We start from the raw sequence: 23,134 nt of genomic DNA, 5'->3' as shown, positions 1-23,134 counted from the left end.
ATGGGTAGATGTACGTAAGCAAGGCAATGCAAGCAGAAACAATGCATAGATGCGTGAGCACGCAGTTTCGGGGCCTTTGTTATTTCCATCTGTATAAGCTGCGAACTGCATACTGAATTGGGTAGTCGGTGAGCTTTCTGACGTGCATGGAAGTGCCGCTGGTTGCTGCTGCTACCTTCGCTGCAACTGCTTGTGCTGCTGCTAATGCTAATGCTACTGTTGCTGCATATCAGGCGTGCTGCAGAGTGTGGTCTGCGGGTATCACCGACGATGATGGCAACGAGAGGTGTGGAAGAGCGATTTCTTGGTAATGGTATGGTCGTCTCATGTTGCTATACGCGCGAGCTCTTGGGAGCCAAGAGATTGTATGCATGCACGTTTGCGTTGCTTTCACGCCTTGCTTGCAGTTCGGCGTCGGAGCTTCTGTCCGGCGGTGAGGCGCGTTTTGTGGTTTTTGGTACCGGAGAATGTTTGTGGAGAGGATGTGGGGATAGATGGGCGGTTCCATGTGGCTGTTTGTGATGTTGGATTGTGCATGATTCAGTATTGTTAGCTTGTGTCGGATGTCTTTGTAGGGTTCGGCGTTGCTGGCTTGGTGTTCGACTCAGGTTTGTGGTGATTTGAATGTGGCAGGGGATCTATGACTTGTGAGAGAATTTCACACAGCAGATCGATATTTCGGCAGAGGTGGAAGGACCATGGCAGTCCAAACAATCCACTCGCGCGATACGACTTTTGACGTGACGTGAAGTTGTTCTTTTGTGGAGAGATCGATTTGCCTACGCCCGTTATGCATTTAGATGGAATCTTCCGAATCTACACATGATTCTCCCAAGATTGCATGGTAAAGCCCCATCAGAGATAGCCCCCATGAACATGTTCCCTCATGCGCCGCAACGCAATGCTTCCAAGTCGATTTGAGGCCGATGATGGTATTTCTACCTCGGTGCCTCAAATAGCTAGCATCGCGCCGAAGGCGAGGAGTGCGCTCATGCCGAGCACGTCCATGCCCAATCTCACGCTTGAAGCAGCGCCTGTGGATTCAGCAGTGCTGCCGCTGTTGGTGGCAGATGGGTTGTTGGCGTTTGAGCCTAGAAGGGAAGGTGCAAGTTAGCTGGGCAAGTCATGCAACGAGGAGAAAGGATTCATGGAACTCACCATATGTCGTGCTGCTTCCACTGCCGCCAGTCTCTGAAGCAGAGCTGCCACTGCCAGATCTGGTCGCAGTAGGCGACGAAGACTCAGTCGAGGTGGAGTCCTTGTCATCGTCGTCTTTATCGGAGAATGTGACCTCCTCGCCATTTGTCTTGCAGATATCTGCGAAGTAATCCTGCGCGGTCTTGAGGTTGTCCCCGCAGTTGTCGGAGAGGTATGAGAGGGCTTTCTCGGAGCTGCAGATGGTCTTGAAGTCTGATGGGTCAGACTCCGTGCTGCAGAAAGTATTAGTTCATACGTTCCTCTTTACACTGTCCTTACAGCCCATTCGCGACCATGCTACGAGTCTTTCCTCGCCCAATACTGGTATCCCACTCTCTTCTAATCTTCCCAGGATCGCGCTTACTTGACTGCTGCAATCACGCATGCTGGAGGCTGTGCTGCAACCGCGACCTGCGCGGCAACAGACAGAAGGGCAAGGACAGCGGTGGACTTGACAAACATGTTCGCCGATTATCGCGTCGTCGTAGTAGGTTCGAAGGGTGGTGTTTCGTCTCGTGAGCTCAAGGTTTGGAGTAGGTGCAACCTGAAAAGAATGGCAGGCGCAATCGAAGAGGATCGTAAGGAACGTGGGTGAGAGAATGGCAGCACAAATGCTGGGAGAGTGTATGGCGGGTATAGTAGTGAAGTGGTCGTTACGTCGTTTGGTTGTGATCTTCTGCACCAAGAGACGGCGAAAGGGGCTTGGTACTCTGGGGCGCATGGACCCCACGGCCTGCAGGGCTCGCGCCTGCACGTGCTGCGGGCACAGATCTCTCTCTTTCATCCTCGCGACGACTTCGCTTCTCACGCTGACACACTTGCCATTTCCCTTCGCAGAGTCATCGAGCATGATATCGAAATGAGAATGTCGACATGGCAAAATCAAGACTTCTCTCTCCGGGACACGTCGCACGACAGTAACAGTGACACTGCAAAGCGAGTATCTGCAGCCGCTCCTGCAGCCACAGTCGCGAGCTGTGCGGCCTCAAGGCAGAGACGGTAGGTTTGGGCTGTGCTGCGATCGTCGCAATGTTCTCCTCTGGTGATGGCTGTGTCTGGCTGCGAGTCTGCTCGCTCGTGTGTACTGATATGCAGATAAACACCCATGTTCTCCCACAACATGTGCCCCCAATCGCTATACCGCCCTGTGCAATTGGCATCTAGCGAAGCATGCCATGGCTGCAGCTCCTCCTCCGTCTAGTGGCTCGGCGCAAGGCTGCTTCACTCCGCCTGCCGCTCCCGAATCCAGCACATCGCAGAGTCGCTTGTCACAACGTCCTTGGAAGTCACTTACAGCGCGAGGAGAATATTCCAGCAGTCCAGGTGCACAGAACAAGACCTTGCAATCATTGATCGTAGACGCCGCGCGCATAGCCACCTGCAGCGCCTTATCTCCCACGCTCGCCGCGCTATCTCCCACTTCTGCTTCGGTGAAATCCTCAGTCTCGAGCTACACACCGGGCTCGGCCCAGCAGCAGCACATCGGTTTGGAACCTCAAGCCCAACAGCCCGAGGATAGACATGCTGCTCCCGAACAGCACGCTGCCATGGCTTTGATTCCCGAAGCCCGGCCTGATAACGACTTCCTCGGCTTCTGCCGTGGTGCCTACAACTTGCAGAATGGCGATCGAGAGGCCTCATTACAGAAGGCCAAGGAAGGTGGAGCTTATTCACGAAGTGGCTCCTCGACCAAGCAAACCAATGCCTACTTTCAAAAATGTCGAGAGCAAAGATGCGCCTTCCGGAGCAACATTGTGAGCCCAGATCCCGATCTGATACGCACCAAGGTTCTCGAATTCCCTGAACGAGGCATGAAAATACGATGGACCTTTCTTGCCAAGTCACACGTACCGCAGCGCACGGTGATGCACAATATGCATGCCTACAAATGCATCTTTTGCGTCTATCTGAGCGCGCCAGAGCCCGCAGTCTACGCGGGAATGGATGCTTATCTGGATCACGTTAATGGTGTGCATAGAGGACAGGAAATGCATCCCGTGGTGCAATACAAGACTCGCTGCGTGAGCAATAGGATCGCAGATGATCGCGAGGAGTTCGACATCAATCTCTGGCCCGCCAATGATGCCGACAATTCGAAAGTTTCACAGTGGCTCTCTGATGACTATCTTGATCGCAGTATCAGGCCAAGACAGGGCACGATGGACTCCAAACACAGCCATCACCGCAGTAATACCAAAACTGCGGATGCAGAAGACGAGTCAGACGAAGATGAAGAATCAGATGGAATTGCAGGCGCATCTATGTCTGCTCGCGCAGATCAGCTGTTCGCACCTTCACCACACTACAAGCATATTAACCCTGCTCTCAACCCTTTGGCACCACAGCAGGCTGGAAGCAGTGCATGGGACGAGGCAGACGCGAATCCATGGGCGGAAGCATCGTCCGCTGGGCCCTCGCATCAACCTCGTCAAACGAGCTTGGGGAGCCAGAGCATCGCTCCTGATGGAGACCAATGGTCTGAACATTCGAAAGAAGTGTATGCACCTGAAATACCACCACGATCGGAGTTGCGGCCGCAGGAACCAGTGAGACAGATGCAGCAGGCTTTCTCTCGGTCAAGTCTTTCAACCTCTGCCGACGAGAGCATTACTGCCTGCCTGAACGATATCGTCCAAATCTATGCCGACGCGCATGCCATCTTGAACGATCTCGCACAACAAGCTGCACAGTCGTTGCGACTCCCACCCTCACCACTTCTGTCATTCGCTGTGGCAGACGCGCCGCCGGAGATCGAAAAATTGCGACAGCGCGGCCTGGCCTTGTTTGGGCCTTCTTTCGATGCTGCAGAGGACGCCGCAGTCAGTCATCTCCAGCGCACATCGAGACAACTGTACAGCGGGCTGTTTCGGCCTCTCAGTCAAGCTGCAAGGAATGCCAACTTCAACGACTATGCTTCACTTTTGCAAGTAGCAGAATACGGCCAGCAGACAACAGTGGCGTTTCTGAAGCAGAGACTCGCGACATTCAATGCCACCGGAGGCACCAGTCCAATACCACCGCAAAGGTCGCCGCAGTCTTTACAGCCTCCAGTTATCGGATACCCTGGCTACTCACCAAATCATTCACGCGCGTCCTCACAAGACATTCCAAGGTTGAGCCACTTCTCCGATGACAGTCATTCTGGTGCTGAGTCTGAGCGCCAGCCCTCGACAGCTTCAACAGGTTCACATCAGCCTCCGACCCAGCTCGCGGTGCCAGATGGTCGAAGACGCAGTTCGATGCTAGGCTTTCTGAAACATGGCGTGCGGGCGAACAGTGACCAAGGAAAAGCAGAGAGTCCGAGGAGTGGAATGTTGAAGTTGGATTTCAGACATCGGAAACACAGTGACGGGACAAGTCAGGGTACGCCGAGGGCTGTTGAATTGGACTCGACGCCTGTGTTGCCACGATGAGTAGAGTGCCTGGTTAATCCACATGATGAGAATAATGCGCTTGAAACATGATACTTTTGAAGCACCAAGGCTGCGCAGTCGCTCTTATCTTCGCACTGGTCAGCTTTACGGTGCACTCCAATGCAGTCACTCACGAAGAGTGGTGTTGAGACGGCCTCACAGAGCTTCGATCGAAAGAGACTCTCGTCCTGGTCGCCGACTATACTTGCCACGATCACATTCGCGCTATGTGGACTCTTCAAGCGTCGGACGTTGAGATTACCATGAAGCATTGCCTGGGACCAACTCAGATGCTGCAATCATTTGCATAATTCTCATGTACCAACGACGAGTAAAGCTACAACATCGCTCAAAAAGCACGACAACAAACCAATCGCTTCAAGAAGAAACCTCCGTCGGCCAAATAACTTCAAACAGTCCCACAACATACAACTCGATTTCTTTTCAGACTCATACATATCTCACAAAGCCGTAAGCGTAAACCTTCCAAACCTCGTCTGCGACTTATCATCATTATTCTGCCAATCCCCGGGACAAACCATCTTCCACGTCACCGGAACATTCAATGAAAGCCCATTCTTCACCACCTCACCTCCAGGCATAAAAGGACCAAGCTGCGCTTCTTTCATTTCCAATTGCTGCGAAGGATTCTGATCCCACCTCCCAATCGTCGAACTAAAAACTATTTGCCCCGCAGCCAAAACTTCAATCGTACAAGTATCCGATCCTTGATCTTTGTAATACCCAAACCCGAGTTTATACCTTTTATTCGGGCACGCGGTGATTGTTGTGGAGAATGTATTGGTTGTTATGCCTCCGCCTCTTGGGGTGAGGATGTAGAAATGGTATTGACCGGGGTGGTCGTAGGCTTCGTTGTAGCCTGTTGTGGGGGTATTACCGAAGATTGTGTCGGACCAGACGCTGGTTTGCCAGTCTTTGCGCCAGTCGCCTTCGAAGTTTGGGTTGGGGAGACCTGCGATGCATTCTTTGGGAGCGGCGATACAGGTTCCTTTTAAGCAGTAGGGTTTGTCGTCGGGGCAGGCGTTGTTGCATTTTCCGCAGTGGAAGGGGTTTTGCCGGAGGTCGAGGCAGGTTTTGCCGCATTGGTCGATGGGGCAGACGCAGTTGCCTCCTTTGCTGGGGAGGGGTCAGTGTCTGTGTTTAGGGGCGTATTTGATCGATTGTGAGGATTTCTGACGTACCATTTACTACCTTCTGGACATGTTCGTCCACATGCTCCGCAGTTTGTTTGCTCGTTGCTGAAGATGTTGGCGCAGTAGGATTTGTCGGATCCGTCTGCACCACAAATGAATTGGGGAGAAGGACAAGAACACTCGCAACGCTTGGCGCCCGACTCGACGAAAGCTTTCGCTCCCGGCCATGTTGCGGCGGCGAGCGCATAAGCCTCAGCTGCTTTGTTGCATGCTCCCCAGATCTGGTCGCTGTCAGGACATAACTTTTTGCGAATGAAAACTTTCGGACTTACCAGCCACATGTACCAATGCTTCTTGCTCAGGCATCCTTCATTAATCATGTCATCGAAGAAATCTTGATTACAGTTGTCCCAAGTTCCACTCTCGCAGTTCTCATAGCATAGATCGTGCTTGTTGCATGAAGAGCCGAAAGTAAAGTCTGGCGCCCAGTACCCTAGACCACTGCAACCATTCGAGGTTGCAGGAGGTGCATTCTTCCTCGCTTTGGCAGTCAACTGCTCTGGGTACTTTCCACATCGTGGTTGGAGCCCTTCATTATACAAGCTTCGACGCTTGCGATGAGCCTTGGTGCCGGCTTTCAGTGAATGCGCAATCATGCCTTTGGCGGCAGTTCCAGCAGTCAATTGGACGTTCCGTCCTGATTTGTCGAAGTAATACGCTTGGCCGTTTTGGACAGCAGTGATTTTCGACATGCAGTCCACCTTGAAGACTGTGGTCTGCATTTGTTGGCCCTGGCGAGTCTGAACCCGTGCGCCAGTTGAAGTTGTGGTCAAGACAACGCGGCCATTGTTCAATTTGGCAAGATATCTTGGAGTCGATCCGACAAGCATGACGATGTCGTAGACGCTGCACTTCGTTAATAACCTGCATTGAGGAGTTACAAACTGGCTTGACTTACCCGTCCGGTGCATTGGCCGGCTTCTCGAAGTAATACACGGGCAGCGGATACTTGCTTGCATCGCCCATTGCATTGGCTTGTGCTTCTGAGGTTGGCGCTGCCAATGGAATCAAGGTCGTTGTGCCCGAAGCGACAATGGGCATGAATTCGTAGTCCAGCAAGTTGAACTGCTCAGTCTTCTTGGTAGGATCGATCATACATGGTGCGTTGTTGGCAGTTGGTTGCGGAAAACCTGCACTGGCTGGAGGAGAGCCCATGATTGAAACAGTCGGCAGCTGGTATTGAGTTATGTGTAGGTCATCGAGAACTCCGCATCGTCAGTTGGAAAGATGCCATCGCCACCGATATCTGTGACGTCCGGAGAATCTCCAGGTTCTGGTTCCTGTGTCGGTTGCACCTCGACAACAGGGTTACTGATAGAAGTGGTCGTGGTGGTCGTGGTAGTACTCGGTGTCGTGACTCCTGGCGTGTTTGCCGATATCGTGTAGCCAACATCCCAGACTTTGTAATTGCTGGTCGCGTTGTATCTGAAGTTCACGCCGCCAGCATTATTGAATAGCCAGCAGAACGTGTTACTGACAGCAAAGCTCCGGCAAGCTCGGAATCTCTTGCAGTAATCCATGCAACCAGTGGGAGATCTTTGCGCCCGCAGCACTGAGACTGTGAATGGAACCTGAGATTTGGTGCCTGTGATTCCACATATCGGCGTGGTCTGCCGAGCGAGGACAGCATCATCACCCAACGCAGAGCTCGCGAGCGCCGCCAACAGCGAAATCTGGGAGACCTTCATGGTAGTAGCTGATCAGTGCCGGTCTCAATACTGTGATACAATACTTGGACCTTGTGATTACAGGGACATACTTATAAATCGCCACGGGACCGAGATATGCGGATTATACAAAATCTAGGCATGTCTCGTAGCCAGAACTTACAGTCTCGTCTGTATGAACGCCACAGTCCGTGTCGAGAGGTCGCCTGCAAGCAGCATGACTGGCAGATACTGGTGCGTCGAAACATGGTGGCTGCAGTCTTCAAGGGTGCTATGCCTCCGAAGGGTGAATGGACAACCACGAGAAGTGCTGTTGTGCTGGCTTGCCGAGTCGTGGCTGAAGGCAGAGACTGGTGACTGGATTCCGGGTTCAAAGTCAAATTGAGGATGTACTGGTACGAAGTGTTCAATGCATATCAGCTCATACTGCCCCCATGTCGTGTGGCAGTCGCCGCCGGGTCGAGGCAGTCGCGGTACGGCATCCGTATCTATGCCGCAGCGCTGTCTTCTAGTGTCAGAGTGTGTATGGAGTCAAGTCGCACATCGACGGCAAGAGTCGTCGCTTGTGAAGTCGTGGAGCAGGTGAAGAAGAGTGTCATGTGCTGGCCTTCCAGAAAAGCTTCCGGACCACAAAGCCAAAAAGCCACGAGGTGGCTTGCATGTCTTGGCACCCGTCTGCTTCGCTGTCCTCTCAACCTACACCCTCCTTCCGACTCTCGCTAATCTGGAGATCCAGCCGCTCGGCAACTTTGACCGAAACCTGAAAAGATCTAGGGCTGGACGGCGGATGAGGCTCTTGCGTAGCGAACAGCACATGTCCTGTGAGCTATTGCTGAGAATCCTTCATGAGCCCTTTACGCCTGATGCTGGAAGCGGAGTTCTTTCCGAGCAAGAACATCGCCAGCCCTTCGCGCCCGAAAGCTATACGGGCTTACTGACTCTGTGGGCGTGAAGAAAACGACGAATGGATCATAACAACGGGTACCAAAGGCAAAGCACTATCTCATGCCATGCTCATTGGCCTTGGCGCAAGGGCCGCACCCATTTGAGCTAACTGAGTAGCCTCCGTCGACACTGAGCCATCGTGCAACACCAAAGAACGATGAGTCAGGGAAGTACAAAAGGCCGAGCGAAGGGGGGTCAGGTTCATGTGGTAAATTTACACCGCACCGATCAATGTGAAAATCAGTCGACGCTCAGGCTTCTAGGCTTCCCCCAACATTGCCTACAGGTATCTCGACCCCCTATTAACATCGGCCTCCTCATTCTGAGGCACGTTCGGCTGCGCGTGCAACTCATGCCGACGTACAGGCGCATAGAAGTCAGAATGCTCGGACGCCCTTTCTCACCAAGTCAGTACGGTTCTCAATCGCATTTGTCAGGGTCAAAGAAAGACTTACAAATTGCTGTTCCGTGCATTCAATCCAGGAGGCGAATCTGCCACTGGCGTGGTAGAGACAGTATCCGGTGACTTGGATCTCGACTCCGCACCGTAAGGGGGAAGAAATCCTCCTGGCTTCATGCTCATTACACGAGATTCGTGTGCTGGGACATATGTGACGCCGTCGACCGTCATTTCGTGTGGTGCGTGGCTCTGCCTGTGAGCTGCGTTGTCGCCTTGTGTTCGGTGCATCGATTCTCGAAGGGCTTTCATTTGACCGCGGTTCCGACCAAAATAGAAGATGAGAGCACCGATGATCGCAACGATTGCTACACTAGCTATTGCGATACCGACTATCGCGCCGGTTGATAGAGCAGGCCGGGAGTCGTCGGGAGAAGCAGCAGCGCTGGTTGTGGCGGTAGGTGAAGCACTCGATGTAGCGGTTGGTTCGGGGTTGGATTCGGCGGGGATACTTGCTGCGACAGCTGACAATGATGCAGAAGCCGATGCTGGTAGAGTTGCGTCCGGGTACAGAACATACTGTGCCTCTTTGGCCATTTCGATTTGTGCGGTAAGGTTCGTCGCCCTCGTAGGATTAATGACACCGAGCTAAAGAACACGAATCCGTTAGTTAAACAAACTCTAGAACAGTGTCACGATCCAATTGCAGCTTGAACACAGGCATCGACAACGCAGGCCCGTAGTCTGACCATCTCTTCTCAAGTGATCTGACAATGTCAGTCCGCCGCGATCAACTTACCATGCCCCAAGTAACACAAGAACCAGGCGCCCCGCAATAATAGAACACGGGGTCCGTATTTTTGATAGTCAGGTTCCAGTACGTTGGAATCTCATCGGTCGCCTCTGCTTGCGGTGGTGAAGCGAATACAGTTCGTCCATCGACAGCTCCGCTTGCGACGCACGGCCACTCGTAAAGTGATTGTATCACAGAGTGATTGCCAGAGGAGAACTGAAACATGATCTTGTCGCCTGGACTGGCGACCACAAGGTTGGGCACAAATTCATGGCTGACTTTCCCGACTGTGACCAGGTGGACACCAATTTCGTCTTCCATGAAGATACGATCGCCTGTGCCGTTGTTGGGTCCTGTTGCTCCATTTTGCGCATTGACGAGGGCAGCGCTTGCTAGCAGCAGAGCGAGCATGCTGTGGGAAGCCATCGCGATTCTGCTGCGTGAAATTGTTGCCAACAACGAAGATGAACCAACGAGTGTGAGGTGAGAAACCCTGGGTCAGGCGTGGGAATAAAGGAACGAAGGCGTAAGCCTCGAACCAACCGCGGATCAAATCCGAACATTGCCACGTTCAGCAACACCATTCCGTCAAGCCTGACGAGGGGCGTGCATGGCCAATGGCTCGGACCAGATCGCTTTGAGGTAAATCCTTCGTCGCTTTGTTGTTGTTCAGCTTGCCAATGTAGGATCGTTGAATTAGTGGTTCAGCCTTGCTGCAGTTACATTGCATATCTGCGAGCTGATAGGCTGAGTTTCGATCTGCATACTCCAGATCATCATGTCAGATAAAACACTGTCACTGCAGCGGCTTTCTGTGCAATCGTCACAGCTTCCACAGCAATCAGATGAAGGCAACAGGGTATGCTTACTTCGGTGTGCTATTGAACGATCAACACCTGTGAGCAACTCATAGAGAATCCGGATTCGCAGTGCTCAGCCTTGCATACTTGCTGAGGATCTGCAACGAGGCGACTCAGCCTTGCGTGATCCTCCGCCCTTATTTCTGGCTACCATCGAGACCAAGCGACCTGTTTTGCCGCAGGCGCCAGCTAAGCATCTTTGACCAGCCTCGATTCTTGCTGCTGCGCTCTTTGAAGCTCATTGCGCACGGCAGTAGTGTCAATAACGAACGAAATTCTTGGAAAAGTTGTTGCTAGCAAGTCTTACGAAGGATCTGATGCAAGGTGTTCCTGCGACGACCGAGGCGGTGTATAGTGGCATCTTATTCGCTGCTCATTATTGAAAGGCTGACGATCAGGCTGAATTTCAGGTTGATGGCTGGGCTCATTGGTCGTGAGCAGCTCTTAAGTCGAGCTGTGTTGATCGTGGACATTGCGTTGGCAGACACTCTCGGAGAGAAGAAAGACCGTATAGAAATAAGCGATTGCTGTCTCTACGGCTCACGGGAAACATCCCTAGGCATAAACCGGTTTGTCAAAGATCTGAGAAGAATTAAGAGAACTCAACTGCTCCAGCCAATCTTGAACGATGCGTCTATCGATCTCCCTCCAGACACGTCTGGCCAAGACTTTCCATCCTTCGTGCACGGTCTTTCCTCGAGCATTCGGAGCTTCAATGGCTCCGGGGACCCAACGAATTGGGGGACGAACAAAGTTGTGACAATTTTCGTTGAGGCTAATGGGTCATTCAATGAATGTTTCCCGTTCAGTTGCCAACTATTTGGAAGCTCAATGGCTTAGATAACCGCCGGACTCCATGGGAGAGAGGCAAGATTCTACCTTGAAGCCCTAATTCCCAAAGTGCAACTAAGACTCTCCATGATTCGTTCTCCCGCTGTTATCGAGCATATGGAGACTGGATATTCCTGAGATTTGAAATAGATTGCGAGCAGGCACGAGTCTGATTGATACTGCTGAGAATAATCGGTGCTCTCCGCGATTCGTCCTCTGGCTTTTCCGGGGTAGAGTAGGATGGAACGGCTCAGGATACTGAATTGGATTGGAGAAACTGAAGATCTGCTGATGAGACCTACGACTAAGTCTTACTCGCTGTTGTTCTCTGCCACTTGTTTCCTGTCGCTTCTTGCCCCCTTTTCAGATTCAACGGCTCGATGAAGCCGAATGATTCCGGGACAGGCGAGATTTTGGCGAGAATTCTGGAGACTGATCGATGTTCTCTGCAGCTCATTCTCTGGCTCTTCTCCGCTAGATGGAGCTTAAGCCGCTCAGGGAACCGGCACACCTTGGAGATGATGGTGTTTCTGGCCGTTGATTTCACGCCGTAGTCATATCTTCTATCAGCTTCTGCTGCTTGTAAATCATCCTTGCCCAATCCATCCGAAGATTTAGTGGCTTAGCAAAGATGAATAGATCGGAGTCACTCAACATCAAATATTCCAATTTCTGTCTGAGTTTCAATTCTGGGTACTCTCTCGATCCTTGATCCCCTGTCCATTCTCACTATCCGCATATCAAATGGCTCAGGAGGGCTCCATGGTTTCGAAGCAACAAAGATCCCACTGTTGGGAAATACGCTCAAGTCACAATTCCTGTCACTTTCTCTCAGTTCATTCTTTGGCCGTTCTCACGTATCCGGACACCAAACGGCTCAGAAGCAAATCATAGCATAGAGGCAACCAAGTTTTGATTGTTCAAACTGCGACTAAGTCCCTCGTTGTGTTTGTTTCTGTCTTCGTTTTGCTGATCTATCCTGCAGTATCCGTACACTCGATGGCTTAGAAAGGTGTTGTAGCCTGGAGGCAAATGGAATATGACTCTGAAAATCACGACTCAGACTCCTGTCACCCTCCCAACGCTTCTCCCTCTCCTCAAGCTTGTATGTTTGTCCAGGACCTTCGATCTTGGTACGCTTCACTGCACCCTCGTCTGCTGGAACTGGAGCACTCTGAGCCGCATCACCGCCATCGGTTGACCGGGTGTCTGCTCGTCGATGCCCATCGCAGAGAGAACTGATCGCTCAGGAGAGTGTTATGGCTCGGAGAGAAGTGGGAATTTGTAAAGCTCTGACATTTCTTGTTCTGTTCGATCTTGCGTATCCGAACGTTGGATGTCCCAGAGAAGTGTTATAGTTCAGAGACAAACGGAATGCGCCTCTTCAGGTAACGACCAAGTCTCAGTTCCTGTTGGTTTGCTGGGCACCCTCTTTCTGAGAGTTTGTCAGTCAGTCTGCATCGCATCAGCTTCGTTGGATGGACTCACTGTCCGCTGACGAAGTCGTATTCGTCGGTTGGGGCTTCAGCCTCATCCTCCAGCTGCTCATAGATGCAGGGCTGGCCATCTTGCTCCAGGTCGCGAGGGTCGAGTGCGATGTACAACTCGAGCGGGGCGGTGGTGATCGGCGGGACTCCGTTAAGGCGCTCGATGGTTGGGTGGCGGAAGAGACTGTAGCCGAGAGGCATCGAGCAGTCTTCTGGCATGGAGAAATGGAGTGCCATTTGCGAGAAACAGTCAGCTACTGACGGCGCGGTTGGGAACGATTCCACGCCATGACTTGCGTTCTGGAAAGAAAGGCAGCGGTGCTTGTCTTGGCTGAGTGCGCTGATGAGGAGTGGCCTTGCGGATGATGTGGTGCTGCACCTGCTTAGTTCTATCCGTGTTACAAGTGGTGTGTCGTTGGATTCATTTGCTAGGCTTACAGTGCTTCGATGCCGATGGCGTGCTTATGCTACTCGCATGAAATGTCTAACGTAACATTAACACCGAAGGCTTAACGATCGAAGCCATAAAGGGAACTGCCCTGGCGACAGAGCGCGAACACCACGCGACATCGCGGATGATCTGCTTAAGGAACCTCTCCAGGGCCTTTCCGATCTCATCGTACCCCTCTAGCGAGAATGTTATATATTGATTGGTCGCCCGTTAGGTCTCTATAGCCAATCTACCCCCCGGCATGTGCTTGATACTACCAAGACGTGCAAGGCGACGGATGGCCGGCTTCGTAATACCCTGAAGGTTGTCCCGCTGAGAACGACAAATTTTCGTTTCACTCCGAGCTGCAACGCTGCCCTAAGCCATCAAATGTTCGGATGTGCAAGATCGGACGGTTGATAGATTCATGGAGAGTGACAGATTCTGGTTGCTCTCCAAACCGGAGAACTCTCCTGAGCCATCTGAAGTCCAGCTGCATTGAGAGGTTCGATACAAAGGAATGTCGGTAAGCGACACCACCCTGCACCACAACACCTCGTTCAGCCCTCGCCTCAGGAGGTAGTTAGGCAGGACATCGTAGTGTTGGGGGGATAACAGATGCCAGCAATAGGCTTTATAGCATGCACATGAATACAGTCCTGAGCACGATACATGCCATTAGAGAAGTCGACATCATCTCCAACGAGGTGCGTCATGCTTCTCTCTGTTCACTCTCTTGCATCGAGATATTACGGGGCTCAAGGGAGCGTCGTACGTTGGAATCGAACGAGAATCTGCCACTCTCTATCATCTTTCATCCCAGTCGTCCTACGTATCCCCACATCGAATGGCTCAGTAAAGCGAAATGGCTTCGAGACAATCGAGGATTAATTACTCCCTACTGTGATTTCCTTGCTACATTCCTGGGTAACCCGACATTGGAATGGCCCAGGTATGGTTCACGGTAGGTGATGATGAGGCGGGCGGCGAACTGATGGGACGTTGTGTCGAAGGCAATTCGGAGTTCGGAAGATTTGCTCCTGCAATGGCAAGGTCGGTAGGAGGATGGAGTGCTGGAGGAAGCAGCTTGTGCAATAGGTCATGTACGTAGTCGTGATTAGGTTGTTCGTCGCCTTCATGAAACACTTTCATGGTTGCACTGCCAGGTGTATAGGTGCAGAGCACCCAGGCAGATGGGTGAAGTGTGCCAGACGCATTGATCCGGACAAAGAAGGGGCACCGAGCGGTCGGAGAAAAGCCAGAATTTGGCGTTGTCAATCGTTTCTGACCGCTGTACTCTGTCGAATATTGACTGTTTCTTCTTGATGGTCTGCAGATTGAGTGGCTCAGGAACGTACAAGATCTCAGAAACAAAGGGAAATTGACACTCTCTTATACGTTACCTACATTGGAGTCTCGTGCGTCGGGACATCGAATGGCTCTGTAAAGTGTTGTGGCTCTGAGAAATATGAGAATTTTTGATTCCCGACTGGCCTAACGGATGCTCTCTGTTAAATGCATATCATCGCTTCTTGACCGTCAGCAAATGGGACGGCTCAGAGATGTGCAATGCAATGGAGAGGACCAGGAATCCGACCCTTTTGACCGTCCCCCCATTGATATATCTCTGTCTGTTCCTGGCGGCTTGCACAATGGATGGCTTCGAGATGTGGTATTTGCTGGAGAGAGAGGCGAGAATTGGACATTTCCGCTAATCATTATCTCTCTGTCCTTGATCATCTGCAGATGCAATGGCTCAGAGACGTGCAGGAAGTCAGAGAAAAGCGGAAAAATGACCGGTCTGGTCGTCGCTCCGTTGTCCTTTCTTTGTCTCTTCTTGGCGATCTGCATATGAAAGGGCTCAGACACGAGGAGACCATTGGAAAAAGGCGGAAGTACGACTTTTTGAACTTCTTCAGACCTTCATCTCTATTAATCAGTGTCCGTGAGTTCCTGACAGTCTACAGACCAGGTGGCCTGCAACAGCACGACTTTTCCAGAGAAGCACGAGATTCTGTACATTTTGGTCGACCCTAGCTGGTATCTCTCCCGTGTACTCCTTAGCTGTTCCCGACGGTCCACACATCGAATGGCTCAAAGCAGCATCTTCTTCTGCAGAGTAACGAGAATTTGTTACTTCCAATGGAGCATGACTGGCAATCTCTAGCAGTGATATCTGTCTGTTCTTGGCCGTCTGCATATCAAATGGCCCGCAGCAGCAAAGATTTCTAGAGACGCGCGAGGATCTGGCCAATTCGAACGTCCAAAGCTGGCTTCTCCGCCGTAAATCACTCGCCTGCTCCCGACAGTCTGCAGACTTGATAGCCCGAAGGAGTATGTTGTTCTGGAGAGCAACGTAAATGTAGTTTTTTTTACATGGCTACGACCGGCCATCTCTGCCAGTAAATATTCGTTTGTTATGGGTTATCTGTATATCAAACGGCTTACAGCAGCATGATATCTCAGAGAGTGACGAGAATTTGGTGCTTTAAATAGCTATAATCAGCCATTTCTGACAATAAGCACTCGCCTGTTCCTGTTCGTCTGTATATCGAACGGCTTACAGTGGCATGAAATGTCAGAGAGTAACGATAATTTAGCCCTTTTGATGGCCATCTCTGACATTAGATATGTCTTTGATCGTCGTCATTTGCATACGAAACAGCATGGAGCAGCGTGGAGTTTCGAAGAGTAACGAGAATTTGGTCCTTTTAATAGCTATAAGTGACTATGATAGGCCATCTCTGACAGTAAATATGTGACTAATCTTTATCATCTGCATACGAAACGGCCTACAGCAGCGTGCAGTTTCAGAGAGCAACGCGAATTTGGCATTTTCTATTGACCAAACAGGCAATCTCTGACAACAGGTGTTTGTCTGATCTTGATCGTCTGCATATTGAATGGCTCACAGTAGCATGCATTTCTAGAGAGTAACGAAACAAGCTAGAGGAGGACGCGATACTTAGCCGAATTCGATGCATTTGACGGTGTATTCTCTTTTCAATGTCTCGTCAGTCGCAGTCTCTCGTGCATGGCGAAAGCCTGTCGCCTGGAGGTTGCCACCCCTGGCTGCGTTCAATGCTGCATTTTTCCAGAAAATGACGGAAAAAGGTTGGAGGAGGACGCGATACTTAGCCAAATTCGGCTGATTTGACGGTGTGTTATTTTCTCAATGTCTCATTAATTGCAGTCTCTCGCGAAGGGCATGTGCCTATCGCCTGGGATTCGCGACCCCTGGTTGCATTGAACGCTGCTTTTCCTCAGAGAACGACGATAAAAGCTGGAGGAGGACGCGATACTTAGCCAAATTCGGCTCATTTGAAGGTAAATTCTCTTCTCAATCTCTCCCGACTCGCAGTCTCTCGCGAACCGCAACGGCCTTTCTCCTGAATTTTTCGATTCCTGGCAGCATTCGACGCTGCAGCTTGTCAGAGAACGACGAAAAAAGTTGGAGGAGGACGCGAGACTTAGCCAAATTCGACTGATCTGACCGTAGATTCTCTTCTCAATTTGGCTCGGCTCGCAGGCTCTCGCGAAGGGCAAAGCTCTGTCGCCTGGCCTTTTCAACCCCTAGCAGCATCCAATGCTGCATTTGCATCGAGTCACCGTCATTTTGGCTGATGGAAAGGGGAATTTTCGGGACGGGCACGTGATTGAATAGAGTTTCTGCCTCTAGAAATGCTTCTATAGACAGTTCTAGTCAGGCGGCAAGGCTAGGGGATACGCGTTAGGAAAGTTCTAGAAGCAACAGACTAGAACACAAAGGCACGTGGAAAGTGAGGTTTAGGACACCGAAGTCCATTTTCATATGCAAATGCTAGGAGCGCCGGTGCGTCCAATACCGCGTAAAGCTAGTCGTGCAAGAACTCCGTCCCTAGCCAAGCTCTAGGCGCTATGTCGCAGCCTTCTCATAACGCGTGGAAAGCTAGTCTGTTGCTAGCACTATCGCCTCAGTTCAGACATCAGTCTTGGCACCCTTCTTAGCAGCCTTCTTGCCCTTTGAAGCCTTCTTCTTCACAACCCTATCTTCCGTCGCTACATTCTTCTTCTTCTTCTTCTTCGAGGCAGGCTTCTTGGGGGCAGGCTTGCCTTCGCTGCGTGAAGACGGCTTGATGTCGCCTAGGTCCAAGTCGTCTCGCAACTTCTTGGTGGTCGGCAAGTAACTCCAATATCCAATATCCTTACTGCCCGCTACTCTCAGCCCGGAGGCGCTACTCAGAGGCACCAGATTGTCATATCCCACCTCCTTGTCATGTTCCAGATGATGGAAGCGACGAGCAAGGAAGCGTACGTGGTAGCGGTTGGAACGCTGACGGCCACGCGCCTCAATCTTGAAGATTTCGGCCGGGTAATAGTACTGATGGTCACCCTTGGCCAACACCAGCATTTCGGGCTTGAAGTTCGTGGGTCTTGGTGGCCTCAGGGCAAGCAGCTCGTCTCGACGTGGTCCCTAGTGATGGTCAGTTGTGTTGCTAAAGTGATGGCTCGAGAGGTACTGACTGTGAGGATGCTTGCTTCGGTTCTGGATTCGCCGACACGTTCGGCCTCATTTGGGTGCTCAAACAGAACGTACACGGTCCACCCCTCTTGCACCGCTTCCGATGGCTCGTTGTTCTTCAGCGACGAAGCGGTTACCTCGCGCAGTCGAAAGACGTCGGCATAGTACAAAGCCTCCATTTTGTTGTACCAGACAACCTCTCGAGTGGAGACGCCATCGAAGTCAGGGGTGACTACGCGCTCGTGGGAGTTGGGTGGAAGCTCGTCGGCTGCGGAGCTGTCGGCATGGTGGTCTTCGCCGCCAGTCACAGCGGTGGTGGTGGTTGTGGGTGGTTGCGAAGCTGCCATCTTGTTGGCGCCGCGCAGTGATGTCGTCAGGCGGATGGAGTGGTCAAGGAGATGGATGTACGTGCGTGGACGACAGATATTTATCAATGGCTCTGAAATTGGTGAGTGGTGGCTTCGCATGTTTAGTGGGGCCGCTCTTGGGCTCAGGTGTTTGTCGATGCATGTGATCAACAGTGAGCGGTGCGCTTCACTTCGCGGTCTTCACGAAGCGAGCTTCGCGCCGCCACCAAGACGCCGCGCCGTTCCAAATCACGAAGTGCGCAGTATGTACTGCTGAAAGATGGCTCGCAGCGTTGCGTTTTGGCCACTGCCTCTCGTGAAGCGCGAAAGTCTTGGCATATGCATGCGCAAGTGAAGGTGAATGTGCGTCAGCGCGTTTCAGAGCTCTCGCCCGTGACGCGCGCGAAAGCATGACTCAGCGGCCGCTTGTTTGCCATAAATCTCTGCCACTCTCTGCCATGTCACTCTCTTCTTTCCACCAACAAACAACCAACTCTCTCGCTGAATCTTGCCGGACCCCCTGCCCCCTTGACCTTTGGTGCCGGCGCACAAGTGGTGCCGGGCAGGAGAGTACGTCCAGCGGCCAATCTTCATTGTGGCCTCCACTGTCTGTCCTAATGCGAGCCCCGCGAACCGCTCCCACTGGTTTCTACCAGAGGCGAGCCCAGCTTCCTATCAGAGGTCAACGGCGTGCCACGAAGACGAAGTCCAATCCTTCCGAGTGGTGAGGCTCTTAAAAGTTCTGCAGGATGGTCCGCCTGCAGTCGAGTCCCCATGGGTCATCAGCAAATTCCAAGAGGGTAGCAGCCTGGCAACTGCTTGTTCGATCACTGAGGGCTTCTTGTCGGGTACTGGGGGCTTCTTGTCGGGTACTGGGGGCTTCTTGTCGGGTACTGAGGGCTTTTTGATTGGGCACTGGGGGCTTTCGATTGGGTACTGAGGGCTTTACAGCACACACGACCAGAACCTGAAAGGTCTGCAGTCAGTCGAGGATACGAGGGACCTTCAACGTGCTTCACGCGCGCTCTTCACATCTTCGGATGTTGACGAGAGAAGAGAACTCCACTGCCAGCGTGCCTGGAAGAGACGGGTGACCATCATTGCACTTCCGCACCTCTCTCGGCCGTTCGTATACGTTGGCAGCCAAGACCGACCGCCGCTCGAAGAAGGCCTTTGTTTCAACACAACCGCCTGAGAGATTGCGATTTTACAACTTCAATTCTCGATGTCTGCCAAGTCAAAGAGATGCGAAGACTCGCGAGCACCGGAAAGATTTCTGCCCATTCGGTTGGCCGACTGCTTGGGTCGTCGTTCGCTCTCGTCTTGTTCGTGATCAAACCCGGGTCACTCCAGTGGTTTGGCACAACAGTCGAGCAGCACCACTGACTGCACTCAGCCTTCATGGCAGAGGCAGCATCACTGACTACACTCAGCCTTCATGGCAGAGGTAGCTCAGGCACTCAATTTTTTGAACCAAACCATTTTTTTTATTACTTTTTCATCGTCATGATCGCAGGTGCGATCATACGGAGAAGAGGCGACAATCTTCGACAGAGCCTTGATCAAGAGTTCAGGTCTTCAAGAGCGACGAGCAACTATGTTTGCGGTTTGCGACTCGATGTTCATGTGCGACAGTGGCGAAAGCTGGTGGTGGGCGGAATCGCCATTTCCTGAGCACCCGACATTCGACATACGAGCTGGCAATCGCTGCCCGATGATGAAGGCTCTTTCTAGACGACCTCGACTCTTCCAGCAACTGGCGATAGAATCTCCTCTGCTGGTCGGCCGCGCACTGCGCGCAGTGACCACCACCGCTCCCACCGCTCCCACTCCTCCGGCCCTCCACACCGCAGTCCCTCACCAACAACCTCATCACACACAGCTCTTCTCCTCACTCCAAACCGCCCATCCCGAATCCATACCACAACGCTCCTGCCGCCGTCGCACAAAGGCTGTCTCGGGAGCAAGGCCCGCAACCGCAACCGCAAGCACACAGCGGAACGGGCGCATCGGACCAGAGAGAACATCCACTGGCTCCCGTCACAACACCATCCAGCCAGACAGCAGATCCATCTCGAACGTCACGTTCTCCGATTCATTGTTCGCAACAAAGCACAGCAACAAAGAGAAACACAACGAGGTTGTTGGGACATGCTGTCGGAGATGAAAGGTCAGAGGAGGCGCCGATGGGCCGAGCGAAAGGGAAAGACCGCTTCTCGGCGCGATTTTGACACACGGCTTGGCCGATTCTGCCGTTACAAGACATACGAGGCAGAGGAGGGTGGGAAAACGCGATGCCACGTTGGATGCACGAGAACAGAGATACTAGAGTTCAGAGGCATTTCTCTCGCTTTTCGGAGGCTGTAGAACATTGCAATGTGCCAACTTCCCAGCGCTGATGCTTGGAGCAAATTTCAACTCCTGTTGCCCATATCTGGACAACGTGCCCTTCAAATAAAAGCACGCGGCTGAGGAGTGCTCTTTCCCAATTCCACAATATGAGCTCTGGGCGTCCTATCCATATGTGACATGCCCCGAGCTGCACTACATGCCCGGTGGAGGAGGGACCTGATGCAAGTCAGCCATGTTCGTGTAAGCCTCGTCGTTCGTACTTACAGCACTGTAGGGGTTGTATGCGCCTGGAGGTCCTGATGCAGCCTGCTGACCATCCTGAGGTGGCGGAGGAGGCACTCCATTGCTGTAGTCGACAGGTGTCTGAGACGGCTGACCATATCCTACGGAGTGTCAGCATTTTGTGGGTGTGTTGCAACGAAAGGGACGGACTAACCTTGGTACTGTGCAGCAGCGGCCGCGGCACCTGGTTGCATGTACTGAGCCATGACTGCTGCATAACCACCGTAAGCAGCGTAAGGGTCAGCTTGCGGATTTGCAGCATAGTATGCAGCCCAGGCCTCGTACTGCTTCTGCTGCTCAGCCGGATCTGTTGGCGCTGCTGCTGCGGCACCCTGCTGTGCTGCTGTTGGGGATTGTGCGCTACCATAGCCTTGTGCAGCTGCTTGAGCATACTGGTCGTATGGGTTCGCCTGCGCATAAGGATCTGGCTGGCCGGTGGCACCGTATGCGCCCCCATAGGCGCTGCCTCCGCCATTTCCGTAAGCGCTGCCACCTCCGTACGAACCCGAGTTCTGGCGGTCGCCACCACGGCCATGGTATCCGCCACGATCGTCTCCGCCGTATCCACCACGTCCGCCTCCAGGACCTCGCGCAGGACGCTCCTTGAATTCTTGGTATTGCTGGCGCACGGAATCGAGCAGTGACTTACACATCTCCTCGGCTGAATCAACCATGGCCTGCTCTGGACCTGCGACGTGCAAGTACATCTGTTCATCACTCTCGCGGCCCGTATCGTGTTCCATGAAACCACTTCCACGACCTTTGATCTGCACACGGCATCTCGTCTCTTGCTGAATATGCTTCACATAACTGCCTCCGGAGCCTACCACTTGCGCGCGCAAGTTGAATCCTGGAATCGGTTCGAGGTCGATGGGAATTTGCTTCTCGGGCCATTTGCGGCGACCTAGGTGGTCACGATCGGGCTGTTCTCGAGGCTCCTCGCGGCGACGGAAGCGACGTTCGTCGATCAGGTTCGGCAGCTCCTGCTGCATGAGCTCTTCGATCTTCTTCACAGCTTGCTCCAAGCCATCCTTGGTCGTGCTCGTAACGTGCAGGTAAAGTGGTGGGTTCTGGTCCCATGTTAGTACCGCCCAACAAGCAGAGCCACTTGCGCTCAATCGCCAAAACTCACCGCTGCCGTAGCCATGCTCTTATCGGGATAGTAATTTCCACGAGTAGTGACATCTTTATGCGATCAGTCTGGGTACCTGTAAAGTCAAAAAAGCGTTTCGTGCGTGTGGGAGCGTACCGGCGCCAGTTTCCTCTTTAATCTAGATGTCACATTGAGGTCAGCAGATGCAAATGGGGGTGGCCGTCGGTGGCTGTGTTGCGCTAAGAGTAAGTCAAAGTGCTTCTCCTCTAACATTTGTTTGTTACAAACCCAATGCTGTTGGTCTTGAGGTGAAGGAGGGGAAAGCAGGCTGTGCCTAGGAGTATCAGTGGAATCAAGTGAGTATTTACCATCTTCTGGGTGCTGCCTTTAGTCAACGTGTAGCGATTGCGCAGATCATTGACCTCGATATCCTTGATAAAGTCACCATCTTGCTGGTAAATGTCGTTGCTCAGAGAAGAGCCTGCTGCGGGGGCTGATGGCGACTTGGAAGCACCGGCTTCGGCTGTAGATGGCTGCGATGCGTCAGTGTGTACTTTTATATCCAATGCCCTGCCTGCTGTCAATCTGCCCAAATCGATCAGACGTGGAAAAGAGAGGGTCCAAGTGAGACGCTACAAGCTGGTCGCGCAAGAGGACGTCCTGGGCCATGCTGCATGACTACTACATGGCGCAGATGGATTCCGGAAGCCGTAATATGCGAGCACGTCTCCTCAACTGGCGTATGAACACTGCCATCATCGTCCTTACCTTGCGGATCGGCGGCACTTCGACCTGCTGAATGCCTTTGCTCTTTTGCAACGAGGCACTAATGCGGGCAGCTGCGGCTGCAGCAATAGCGGCCGGATCTTTGGCCTCGTCCTTCTTTTCGCCGGCAGCTGGCGACTCCACGCTCTTCACGGGACTGCGCTCGCGTGCGGAGGCCTCTGGATCCTTAGTCGAGGGGCTGCGCGAGCGGCGGTCAAAACGCGATTTGCGCGGCGGCTCTTCGCTGGGCGCCTGGTCGAAGCGGGATCGCTTGCGAGGTTCCTCCGACATGTTGGAGGTGTTGTCGCCAATCTGAGCAGTTGTCGACAAGTGGATGCTGTCAAGAGGAGGCGGAGCGGCGCATGGCAGGGCGGTGGAGAGATGAAACGGCAGAAAGTAGAGTGATGCTCGAGCTTTCCTCGAGATTTCGGATCGTGCAGCCGGAATTCGGGCCACCTTCCCTGTCAGCCGGGCTGTGACTCTGCAAGCTTGCAGCTCTCCGCACGCCGAAAGTCTGGCGTGAAAGAGCGTCTGGCGAGTTGTAGTAGCACAGCCAGTCA

At 52.6% G+C, this 23,134-nt stretch overlaps 8 protein-coding genes across 8 annotated transcripts; 1 reads left to right on the top strand and 7 right to left on the bottom strand.

Moving 5' to 3' along the window:
- Positions 1-951: 951 nt before the first annotated feature.
- On the bottom strand, positions 952-1,659 carry RHO25_006832 (uncharacterized protein; the record flags this gene model as incomplete). The annotated part of the gene is made up of 3 exons (XM_023597628.2): positions 952-1,091; positions 1,159-1,430; positions 1,562-1,659. 3 exons carry the CDS (start codon positions 1,657-1,659, stop codon positions 952-954), a joined length of 510 nt encoding a protein of 169 aa, XP_023451800.1.
- Positions 1,660-2,372: 713 nt separating this feature from the next.
- On the top strand, positions 2,373-4,610 carry RHO25_006831 (uncharacterized protein; the record flags this gene model as incomplete). The annotated part of the gene is made up of 1 exon (XM_023597627.2): positions 2,373-4,610. The coding sequence occupies one exon, from the start codon at positions 2,373-2,375 to the stop codon at positions 4,608-4,610; it is 2,238 nt and encodes a 745-aa protein (XP_023451801.2).
- Positions 4,611-5,071: 461 nt separating this feature from the next.
- On the bottom strand, positions 5,072-6,979 carry RHO25_006830 (uncharacterized protein; the record flags this gene model as incomplete). The annotated part of the gene is made up of 4 exons (XM_023597626.1): positions 5,072-5,747; positions 5,813-6,045; positions 6,097-6,670; positions 6,723-6,979. 4 exons carry the CDS (start codon positions 6,977-6,979, stop codon positions 5,072-5,074), a joined length of 1,740 nt encoding a protein of 579 aa, XP_023451802.1.
- Positions 6,980-7,008: 29 nt separating this feature from the next.
- Positions 7,009-7,512, bottom strand: RHO25_006829 (uncharacterized protein; the record flags this gene model as incomplete). Its single annotated transcript, XM_065602848.1, has 1 exon — positions 7,009-7,512. One exon carries the CDS (start codon positions 7,510-7,512, stop codon positions 7,009-7,011), a length of 504 nt encoding a protein of 167 aa, XP_065458920.1.
- A 1,204-nt stretch (positions 7,513-8,716) lies between these two features.
- On the bottom strand, positions 8,717-10,037 carry RHO25_006828 (uncharacterized protein; the record flags this gene model as incomplete). The annotated part of the gene is made up of 3 exons (XM_023597625.2): positions 8,717-8,831; positions 8,892-9,481; positions 9,633-10,037. The coding sequence occupies 3 exons, from the start codon at positions 10,035-10,037 to the stop codon at positions 8,717-8,719; spliced, it is 1,110 nt and encodes a 369-aa protein (XP_023451803.2).
- Positions 10,038-12,676: 2,639 nt separating this feature from the next.
- RHO25_006827 (uncharacterized protein) lies at positions 12,677-13,023 on the bottom strand (the record flags this gene model as incomplete). Its single annotated transcript, XM_023597624.1, has 2 exons — positions 12,677-12,752; positions 12,806-13,023. The coding sequence occupies 2 exons, from the start codon at positions 13,021-13,023 to the stop codon at positions 12,677-12,679; spliced, it is 294 nt and encodes a 97-aa protein (XP_023452609.1).
- A 4,169-nt stretch (positions 13,024-17,192) lies between these two features.
- Positions 17,193-18,082, bottom strand: RHO25_006826 (uncharacterized protein; the record flags this gene model as incomplete). Its single annotated transcript, XM_023597623.2, has 2 exons — positions 17,193-17,687; positions 17,738-18,082. 2 exons carry the CDS (start codon positions 18,080-18,082, stop codon positions 17,193-17,195), a joined length of 840 nt encoding a protein of 279 aa, XP_023452608.2.
- Positions 18,083-20,626: 2,544 nt separating this feature from the next.
- On the bottom strand, positions 20,627-22,865 carry RHO25_006825 (uncharacterized protein; the record flags this gene model as incomplete). Its single annotated transcript, XM_023597621.2, has 7 exons — positions 20,627-20,650; positions 20,699-20,817; positions 20,871-21,786; positions 21,849-21,901; positions 21,966-21,987; positions 22,178-22,342; positions 22,578-22,865. 7 exons carry the CDS (start codon positions 22,863-22,865, stop codon positions 20,627-20,629), a joined length of 1,587 nt encoding a protein of 528 aa, XP_023452687.1.
- Positions 22,866-23,134: the final 269 nt, after the last annotated feature.

The sequence above is a fragment of the Cercospora beticola genome, chromosome 4, assembly GCF_033473495.1.
Source record: "Cercospora beticola chromosome 4, complete sequence".
NCBI classification, from domain to species: domain Eukaryota; kingdom Fungi; phylum Ascomycota; class Dothideomycetes; order Mycosphaerellales; family Mycosphaerellaceae; genus Cercospora; species Cercospora beticola.
Note: the sequence above shows the minus strand (reverse complement) of the source record. Positions and strands in the feature narration are given on the sequence as shown.